Raw genomic sequence first — 10,712 nt, 5'->3', positions numbered from 1 at the left:
AAGGAAAGGAAAGAAAAAAAAGGAAAGAAAAGAACAGAAAAGAAAAGAAAAAAAAATGGTCAAGGCGGGAAATATAACGAGGGGGGGGTGAACACATTTTGCTTTTAATAAATCTATAAATGATCGCAAAGGGAAACTTCCATGTAGCTGCAGTGGGTACGCGCATGGGGGGACGTACTTGTGTATGAAAGTGCACGTGAAAGCGCGCGCGGGGGGCTATATGCGTATCTGCGCGAGTACATAAGCGAACGTCCTCGCGGGGGGCAGCACGTGCACTCACTCCCGTGCGCACATTAGTATTCATCCTGTCCGCGAAACGGACAACTGTGCGAGTGAAGCTGGCGTGAAACAGCTATGTCGTGAAAAAACAGCTATGCGTTAACAAAAAAAGAAACAAAAAACATATACCCCTGGAAAAAAACATATACCCCTGGGAAAAATATATCCCCCTGGAAAAAACATATACACCTTAAAAAAATGTACACACGTTAAAAAATATATGCACTTTACAAAATATATGCACTTTACAAAACATATGCACGTTGCAAAAGCACATGAGGTTGTTTGTCTTCATGCAAATGTTTAACATGTGGACTTTTCACCATCGTTTTTTTTCCTGCATATTTTTTACGCCTTCATTTTTTTCGCTCACCTGGGCAAAATGCGTAAAATGAACCTTTGCAAAATTGTGAACTTTCGCCTGGGCATTTATAGCGACATGAAAAAGGGGAAAACCAAAAAAACATGAAAATGAACGTAAACATGAACGTGAACGTGAACATGAACGTGAAAGTGAACGTAATCATACACGTAAGCAAAAATAGACACTTAAAAATAAACAGACACACAAACGTACGCGCAAACGGCGCATAAATACATGTACACACTCCACGAAAGCAATCAAACCGTCTGTGCAACGTGATATGCTCGCCACATAAATGGGAAATGCGGCAGTGATGGAGTAAATAAATGCTTCGTTAAAAACTTACGCTGTGTGGAAAGCAAAATGGAAGAAAATCACCAAATGAAAATTATGTGTACATAGAGTAAAGCTTGTAAGTAGGAGGGGGGAAGGGGGGCACGTTGCACAGTCGATGGGAAAACACAACTTCATTGCAACGCAGCGTTTCGTTTGGTCCATTTTTTTACTTTAAACAGGTGCTCCTTCATGCTGTGCCATGTCGCGTTTTTTTTTTTATTTCTACACTGCGGCGGGGGAAAGTGACTACACGTGCAAGGATGCGCGCACATGCAAAAAAAGCAAGGGAACTTATTGTGCACAGTTATTGGCAAAATTATCTGCAAAGGTACGTGCAGAGGTAGCTGCGCAAGGGCGAGCGTTTAAATGTGTACATATACAAGGCTATTCGCTTACATGCACACAACACACACACGGCATTTAAGAAGATGCACGTAAAGTCAGCGTAAACACACATCCGCCCGTGTTGAGTCGAAAACGTGGTGTTCACATATTTTGTGCAGACTTGTTCCTCCTTCAGCTTCACATAAACTTAACATTTGAAAAAAAAAAAATTATCCGAGCAAATCTCGTTATGTCACAAATCAAGTACTAAAAAAGGTGAACAAGGGAAAGCTGCTTATACGCAGATTCTGCTAAATATGTAAATGAGCAACTGAATGGGTATGTGTCCCGGTTAGTGGACGCGTAGAAGTAAGACGCTGCTTAAGTGCACATATGTGTATTGGTCCACTCGTGCTGGTAACACTCCTGGCATATATTTTTTTAAACACGCCCACTAGGACATTCACGTGCCGTCATTTCCCTTCATAGAGATATCTCCCCCCTCCTCCCATAGGGGTGCTATGAAGACCTCCTCCTATGTACGAATACACATGTGTATGCTCACGCATCTATGCATAGGCTATTTCGCATGTCCATTCTGGTGTCATTGGTAACGTAAGGTAGTGAATTCAACTAACTACAAAACGCGTTCAAGTTTTGTCTTTTTTTTTTTTTTTTGAGGGGGTTTCCAATTTTGAAGGACATAAGAAGCGGAAAAAAAAATATTCACCTTTGCAATGGTGCAAAAGGCAACCACTTTAAATAAAAGGAAAGAAAAAAAATCTCGTCAACAGGGTACCATTACCAAAATGGAGACCCTTATAAGCGTATGTACTAACTACAAGCATCTGTATGCACAAAAAGGAAATCTCCACGTCACTAACATATTCTCACCTTTTACACATGTACATAATGTAGGTGTTTCAAAAATGTAACTTCATGCTACACTGATGCACTGGCTGCATATATGAAAGGCTTTCACACATGCGCACGTTTTGTCGTAGGGTTACTGTCAGCACTTATATAGACATATGCGTATGTATGTGTGTACGTCAGTGAATGTAATTCGTGGTTGCCATTTGGTTAACCATATGGAATTTACTGGAATATCGAAAAATGGAGAACGCGAGGGGAAATGGCTTAAGGCACGTTTAATGATCATCGGAGGGGGAAGGGCATAGAAGGGAAAGACGCATAAGGGCAGTGTAAAATGGGAAAGTAGCGAGGAGTAAAAACTGCACACTATGTACTACGTGAGAAAGGTCGAAATAGTGCAGGTCATAACGGAATACGAAATGCACACACCAAAAATTCGCTTGCACAAAATGTAGTGCACACTATGGAAAGGACTACGAGTAACATAAACCATCTAGGGAAGTTTATATGAAAATAAAACGTATAAAATATGAGAAAGGGGTATGAGAGGGAGTTCCTATTTCTTATGTGTACGTGGCATTTTCATCCCTCTTGGCTTTTTCTGTTTACATGGTGAAGGAGTGGGAGTTAAGGAAGGGGGAGTGGAGAAGAATATTTCAATTTTGTAGAAGCGGGCAACAGACTGTTACAAAATTGCACGTGTATGCAGAGGTAGGACTAACAATGGGTAGAAGCCTCAGCGGGGAGAAGCCACACTGGGTAGAACCCACGGGGCGCTGGAGGTAACAAACGTTAGGAGCAACGCATGGGCGGGAAAAGGGGAAGTCCGAAAAAGCGGGCACACTGGGAGGAATCACAAAAATGGTGAAAAAATAAAACAAAATAAAATAAATTACAAAAATTAATAGCACTCAAATAGATAGGAAAAGCAGATACATACATTTGGTCCACGATTTTTTTTTTTTTTTTTTTTTCATGGCCCTATATTAACCTTTTCATTTTGCTTACATCACTACAATAATTTTTTTCCGTGTACGCATTTTTTTATATGCACTCTCCGAATAGCACATCACTTTTGCAGAGAAAAAAAAGAGGGTAAGTTAGCTAAGGAGAAAACGAAAGTGGCCCCTTCGCACATGGCGCGAAAAAAGATATAAAAAAAAATGACATCGCGATATCTTCAACCTTCACATTTTTCGTACCAATTCATACAGCCCCAAATGGGTATACGCTTTTTCCGAATGCAGGATTTTTTTCAAAGTGAGTGACGCACGGGTTCACACGCGCATGAAAGAGTATGCATGTACGTATGTATGTACGTACGTATGTACATATATAGCTACGCCTGCACATGGGCACGTCGCGTCAAGAACAGCCCAGGCAGGGAAATGTTAAAAAGGAAGCAAGACATAAAGTGTAAAATATTATACGTATGTACATTTCCCCGCGGCATGGCACTGCTGATAGGGGGAGGTCGACGAATATTGCTCGTCCCCCAGTTCGGAGAAGCAAAATTATAATCCCGCACAGGTTTGTGAGGGGTAACAACCAAGGTATAATTTATCAGACCTTTTTACTTATCTATTTGCGCCGTTCATATTTTGCAAATTGTCCCTGTACACTTCTGCTATGTCAATGTGGGTCTATTTTTACGTAGTTGTTTTTTTTGCTGAGTGGGGCACAGAAAAAAAAATGAAAAAGGGAAAAAGTGAAAAAACGAAAAAGCGAAAAAATGAAAAAGGGAAAAAGTGAAAAAACGAAAAAGCGAAAAAACGAAAAAACGAAAGAATACTATGGGCGCCTTTTTGTAAATACTTCGATAAATAATTCCAGGGCAGAACTTAACATACATTGGGGAGGGGTCAGAAAAGGAGAGGATGTTTTTTTTCCAGTTGTGTGTTCCGCTGGGCTGGTTCCGTATTTGTATCCCCATGTGAAACCATTCTTCGTTTTCCTCACTGCAAACAAGCGGTTTAAAAGGCAGCATAAGGAAGAGATGAAATGCATTGTGGAGTCGGTCAACCCACCGGCTATTACACACCGTTGCGCATATGTGCGCAGATTGGAAGAAGGGCCCAATCGTGCCTGCACAATTTTAACCGTTGCTGCAAATATGATATATGACTTGCGCAGTTTGTGTCATTTCTCTGCTGTTCATTTGGAGAGGTGTCTAACCATTACCGCTGCGATTTCGCGTTGTACACAATGGAGATAAAACGATGAGACGTGCCATTTCACTGAACAAAAATTTCTCGTCATTGCACAAATGTGCGCCCATCACGTTTCCCCTTTTTTGAAACACGAGGGGAGCGGAATCGCAATGCGTGTAAATATTCTACATTGGGGATATATTTTTCAAGCCGTGACAGCGCTGATGAAGGCGGTACTACACCTCCCTTCGCTGACATCCCCTTTTTTTTCCTTTTATTTAAATCTACTTTTACAATTAAAAATAGAGTCGTTTTCAATTCAAATGCAAAGCTGCGCAGTGTTTCAAAAGGGGTGAAAAAAAAAAAAAAGAGAAAAAGGAAAAAGGAAAAAGAGGGAAAGAAAAGAACATTTCATACATTACGAGGAACATATCTCTGTCTAGCCCATTTCTCGTGTGTTCATATATACATACACTATTTGCACACAAAGCGTTGTTGTGGCACGGCTACGGACACATGCGAGTTTGTTGAACTTCATTTCTTCATCATTTTGTGCATTTTGGTCTTCGCCATGTTAACTTGTTTCGATTTTGAGAAATCTTTTTTCTGTTGGAAGTGTGCTGCATTTTTCTTTTTGTCGTCCTTTCCCTTTTTCTTGTCATCCTTCTCCTTGCCGGCCATTCGAGACTTGTTCTGTACAACAAATAGAAAGAGGAGGGTGTGATCGCAGTAGTGATAATAATGATGGAACGCCAAAAACTGCTCAGTTGGGCGTAAAACGAAGCAGATATATATCTCTGCTGCGGCATGGACTAGTGCTTTGCGCCGCTTCGGAAAAGGTCACACGGTAACACGGTAACACAGTCACACAGTCACAGGCTACACAGTGCACATCTCTCATAGGTACAGGTATTATGCACAGCACACAATGTTGGAGGTGTAAGTTGTAGGTTTTTCCCCTTGCGTTCTTTAAGCTCAATAGGAAAGAAAACAAAAAAAACACACAAGGGGCATTTGCATATACAAATATATAATATCATATAAAACAAAAAGGGAATAAAACATTCCATTTTGCCTTAAAAGGATATTATATATTTTGTATATAAAATTAAAACCGATTTTAATTTTTGAAGTTTTACTACATGAACATATTTTTTTCAGTTGATATTTTCACGACTCTTAAACTTCAGTGCGTGTTCGTTCGAACGGTTCACGGGGTTTGGGTGGGTGCCACTGGCGGTATGTTTGCGCTGCACGGCACGTGCCTTTTATTCCCTCGTTTATTTATTCACTAATTTGCTCACTAATTAGTTCACGATTATATTTATTATTTTATTTCTTTTTCTTTTTTTTTTTTTTTTCATGCGGCCCTTACCTTGGCTTCAATACTTTGGACGTAGGCCTTTCTGTTTCGTATGTCCTCGACGGTTAAACCGCAGACCGCCTTCTGCACTTTAATGGTTTTCTTGTACCTCCTCCTTTGCGTTGTTTCAATTTTGGTCTTCTTGTTATTTCGTCGCCAAGTCTGCGTTGGGGATTGAAGGAATATGAGTCATATGAGTTGGGAAGTTGCGAAAATGCGGACGCCAAAGGAGTATCCCCACATGGGGAAAAAAACCCCAATTTCTCCATCGTGAATAGACTCACCTGTGTCCATCTCAACTTGGCTGCTTTCTTCTTCTGAAGCGCAAGAGAGGCAAATTTGGATGATAAATAAAAGTAGACTTTTCCGTCCCTCGCAATAAATTTTTGACCCCTTCCTGGGTATATCCTGTACTCGCTAAAGGAGCACGCCTCCGTTTTTACTGTTGTCTTAATGGACGACATGGTTTGCGTTCGGTTCTTAGGCGATTCTTATGTAACCTGAAGATGTGGGGTTGCAGTTAAAGGGGTGGGGTTGATACTTTCATTCAGGAGACTATACATAGCACGGCACGCTTGGCTTCATGTGCGGTGGGCCTACATACACATGGCTATCCCTATGCGCACATAAGCACACTTCATGCGAACGGGGTTTATAGCAACGGGTTAACGCGGTGACATGCGTTCGTTAATGGCGTAGAAGCATAGGGAGCATTAATTAGCACATAATTGTCGTTATTTTATTATATAATTTTTTTTTTTCCCCGTTTTGCCTGCAATACACTGCCTCAACTCCGCCCGTACGCGCCCGCCCCGCAGCGGGTTGGGCCCTCATCCCCCTTTCTGTGTACATCTTTTTATCTCAACAGGTACATTTTCTTTGTTCGCACAATCGCTGGCACGCACAATCGTTGGTACGTACAATCGCTGGCACGCACAATCGCCGGCACTCACAATCGCTGGCACGCACAATCGCTGGTGCATCCCTGCACAGCCGCCTGGTAAGCCCCAACTTGCGGCAAACGTTTAATCAACTTTTTTCGCTGCTTACCTTTACTTTCCCCTTTATAGGATTTTCGTTCGGCAGAATGATGTATGGATTCTCGAATTAAACCTTTTTATATTTTCTTCACAAATATTTTTCGTCACTGTTTTTTTTTTTTTTTTTTCAAGTTCATTTTTTAAAATTTGCTTTTTTAAAAACGACTTAATTTTTTAAATGAGCTAAGCCGACAGGTGTCACTTTTTTTTTTTTTTTTTGGCAAAGTTTGCTTGCTTTTTCGCGCCTTCTGCCCCGCCTGGCCTCTTCTTATGTATTGACTTGGGGTAGTCTGAATTTATTTGGTTTTGCTCTGTTTTAAGCGGCATATGGGGAGGTAGCGACGAAATTCTCGGGAGTGCGCATATGCATACGTGCGGAGGCGTATTTATATACCACCAGTGCGTGCTTAGCGCATCATGCGGGTACATAATTAGGCATACCCGGCGGTGATATTTGTTTTGCATAATGGGGAGCGATATGCGTGGTGCTATTTCGAGGCTTCCCTTTCGCAATGCCGCCCCTCACTTTGCCACGGTCGTAGTGATCGTCCCGTCATATCTCCTACTGGCATAACCATATACAACGCTGCTGCGCATTTTGCAAAACGAAAAAATACACAAAAAAAAAAAAAGTGCCTGTTCGAAGTATCTAAAAGAAGGTAAATTCCTTAATAACTGTGCATTTATTGAAGCTCGCTTTTTCATTTGATGAGAGGTGCGGTCATAACTCCGTGCGTTCAAGCCGCAATGTGCATTTCACTTTGGTCCCCAATTTTGTAGGCACCCCCCAGAAGGGGCAAAGAAAACGCCGCAACGTTATAGCGCGCACATGGCATAGTAAAATGAAAAATGCGTATCAGCTCAAATACACCTATTGTTTATGCGCATACAGTGGAGAAGCCTATATGGCGCTGCCTTAAACATTCCTGAGAGCGCATCATTTTCTGTTGCGCCAAGTGCCAGCGTAAAAATGTGGTCAGTTTGGAAGCAGCCCCAAAACGTTTCGCTGCGCGTACGTATTATGAGTACATGAATTTTTTTTTTATTTTTTTTGTGATGTCCTACTTGGCATACATACTGAGTGGGGCTTCACCCTGCTCGAATCAACATCGCGAAGTCTCCTCACATTTTGGAAGTTTAAAAGACCCTCCTTTTTTTTTTTCCTATTTCCGGGAGATGATATTGCACTTGTGCGGGTCATATCATAAGTCACGATGAACCTTCACCACAGGCAGGTATAAAGCATAAAAATGTTGCGCATGCAAAAGTGCAGAAAAGAGAAATGGGTACGTGTTGAAGCATTCGTTTGGGGCATATTTTGGGTTTCTCACCACATGGGGGGAAATTTACAAAGGGGGCTACTTACTTTACTATATTTTATCATCTGCTCTCTCCGTTTGAGCGAACCGAATTGGAACATATATTGACCACGCGTGTATTTTCCTCACCCGTGATTAACTCTGCTCATCATACTTGGCACTGCCATACGATATGCGTAGCGTTACAAATGCATCGTGCAGAGCTAAGCAGAAGCATGTTTTTTGGAGGATTAAAGTATGGGATGCTACGAAGGCAGGCACGCTGAGGAAAATACTGCTGAAGTGACTGACCGACCGCTTTGTACAATTGTGAAGGAAAAATAAAAAAATAAATATATCTAAATTTAAAAAATAAAATGAATAAAGCATGAGGAGTTTTCCCAGTTTGTTTTGCTTCAATTTTACATTTTTTTTTTCCACCGCTTTGAGTGCCCATTTTTACCTTTTTTTTTGTCGTTAAGGAAAAGAGAGGAAGGCTTGGCCAAATATCTTAACATCGCAAAGGGGCGAATGAATTGGGAGGAGAACCTTTTAAGTGGCTCTTATTGGCAGTTTTTTTACCTCCACCCCTGCCTCTTTATTTTGTACAGTTTTCCCTTCCCTCATTTTATGATTCCTTTGTGGCATTTTGAAGGGGATCCATTTTTATGCAGACCGTGGGCCTCATATATGCAAAAAACAGCGTCCTTTAGTATAGAGCGCTGTGGGGAAGTATACATACACACGCTTATCCAAGCCAACGTGCATGTGTTGCTGATTATACGACCATTTGTGAGCCTGATCGAGTGCGTCCCCACGTGTGCTCGCGACGGAGTTGCACAAATTGAGGTGAGTTCCCCGCCCAGTGGGTAGTAAAGCCGTGGAGAAAGCTGAAAGTGTTATGGTCACGAAAAAACGCGAGTGCCCAAGTTATACACGCAAAAAGAAGGCGCACATGCTACTCTGCGCAAGCGGAAGGATTTATCCTGTTGGCGGTTTATCTGTTTAGCTGCTTAACTGTTTAGCTGCTTAACTGTTTAGCTGCTTAACTGTTTAGCGGCTTAGCCGGTTGGTCGTTAAACCCTTTGCCGCGAGGACACCCAGGGGAAGCAACTTCCGGGAGAATATCCAACCCCCGCAAGAAGGGAAAAAAAAAAAAAAAAAAAAAAAAAAAAACTGCGCAGAATGGAATTCTTCGAATGGAAAGAAGATAACGTAAACATAGATGAAGAAACAAAAAAGAGACTAAACAAAAGTATAGTAAAATCCGAAGATGTGTACAACGTAAGTGAACTGCTTAAACGCTTTCGCGCACTTAAATTTGACAATTTAAATTATCACTCAGACAAATGTATTTTGGCAAGAGAATGCGCACTGATCTACATCCTGACATATAAAAAGCACATCGAATCAGTAAAAGAAGAAAATATACAGCTCGTTGTGAGAAATATAAAAAGGTCCATCCTGAGCGTCAACAATATAATCAGCAACATAACGGAACAAATTTTAAAATGTTTTACAATTTTAAGAAATTTATATAATGATATTTTAAAGTTAAATAATGTATATTTATCAGATTATTGTTTATTTTCAGTAATAGATGGCATTTTGGGAAATTTAAATGACGAAAAGCTTCATCAGTCAAAACCTACCATTTGGGGCATGGCAGGATTCCTATCGCTGATAATTTCGAATTATAAAAAGGCGTACTTTATGTATAAAGGAATAATTTCGTACAAATGTATGTTCACCATTCCTATATTTTTAGAAGAATCAGCAGAGCTGAAAAAAATGGCCAACTCTGATTTGTACAATATCATACTTAAAGAGAATGATGAAAATATTTGTTCCAATTTTTCACGCTTCGAAGCGTATACAAGATTACATCTTTCCATTTTTATAATTTTAAACGACACGAGAGAGGTGTGGAGTTACATATCTGAATTGTTCAACAGTGCGTATAGGAGGAAAAAATATATTTACTTTTGTCTAATTTATTCTGCCTTGGATGTTTCGTCTCATTATTGCAAAATAACATTCACTAGTCATTTTGAGAAATTACTGCAGTTATTGAAAAAAGAGCTCATGCCCCTTTTAGAGGAGGAATTGAAAAAGAAGCCGCCCCCATCCAGTGAGGAGAAGGTTGTGCAGTACTATATTAAAAAGCTGCACGTGGAGCATTTGTCCAATTTGTCCAATTCTTCTTTGCCCGATGGGGTAGTCGTCCTGCCCGATGAGAAATTGTTGTACATGGGTTTGGGGCTATAGCTGCGGTTTCGTAGTCGCACAAGTTAGCGGCCCCACGGGTTTGTCTCTTACGTAGCTATTTTTTTTTTTTTTTTTTCTTGTTTTTGTGTCAAAAGGGGACACGTGTGCCATTCACAGGCAGAAGCTTGCATATGCAAACGGTACACTGTGTACAAACTCCTTTTTTTTTTTTTCTATTTAGTTACATATTTGCTTATAGTTTCGGACACCCCCTTTTTCGCCGCACCATTGGCTTCCCTTTTTTTTTTTTTTCCGTATCAATTGAAAAATTTGTTTGTCTTTTTTACACATGCGTATAGTGCAGAATTTGAATTGAACTTTTTGCTTCCCCAGGAGGAGTTGAATCATTTTTATTTTATCTTTGCCTTTTTGGTGTATTTCTTTTGTGCCGACTCGTTCGTGATTGTCACGATT

At 40.7% G+C, this 10,712-nt stretch overlaps 2 protein-coding genes across 2 annotated transcripts; one reads left to right on the top strand and one right to left on the bottom strand.

The window, feature by feature from the left end:
- Positions 1-4,863: 4,863 nt before the first annotated feature.
- Positions 4,864-6,156, bottom strand: PCYB_141860 (60S ribosomal protein L24; the record flags this gene model as incomplete). The annotated part of the gene is made up of 3 exons (XM_004224657.1): positions 4,864-5,022; positions 5,705-5,854; positions 5,977-6,156. The coding sequence occupies 3 exons, from the start codon at positions 6,154-6,156 to the stop codon at positions 4,864-4,866; spliced, it is 489 nt and encodes a 162-aa protein (XP_004224705.1).
- Positions 6,157-9,215: 3,059 nt separating this feature from the next.
- Positions 9,216-10,298, top strand: PCYB_141850 (hypothetical protein; the record flags this gene model as incomplete). Its single annotated transcript, XM_004224656.1, has 2 exons — positions 9,216-9,318; positions 9,376-10,298. 2 exons carry the CDS (start codon positions 9,216-9,218, stop codon positions 10,296-10,298), a joined length of 1,026 nt encoding a protein of 341 aa, XP_004224704.1.
- Positions 10,299-10,712: the final 414 nt, after the last annotated feature.

The sequence above is a fragment of the Plasmodium cynomolgi genome, chromosome 14 (genome assembly GCF_000321355.1).
Source record: "Plasmodium cynomolgi strain B DNA, chromosome 14, whole genome shotgun sequence".
Classification (NCBI taxonomy): Eukaryota; Apicomplexa; class Aconoidasida; order Haemosporida; family Plasmodiidae; genus Plasmodium; species Plasmodium cynomolgi.
The sequence above is the reverse complement of the archived record's forward strand: the minus strand, read 5'-3'. Positions and strand labels throughout refer to the sequence as shown.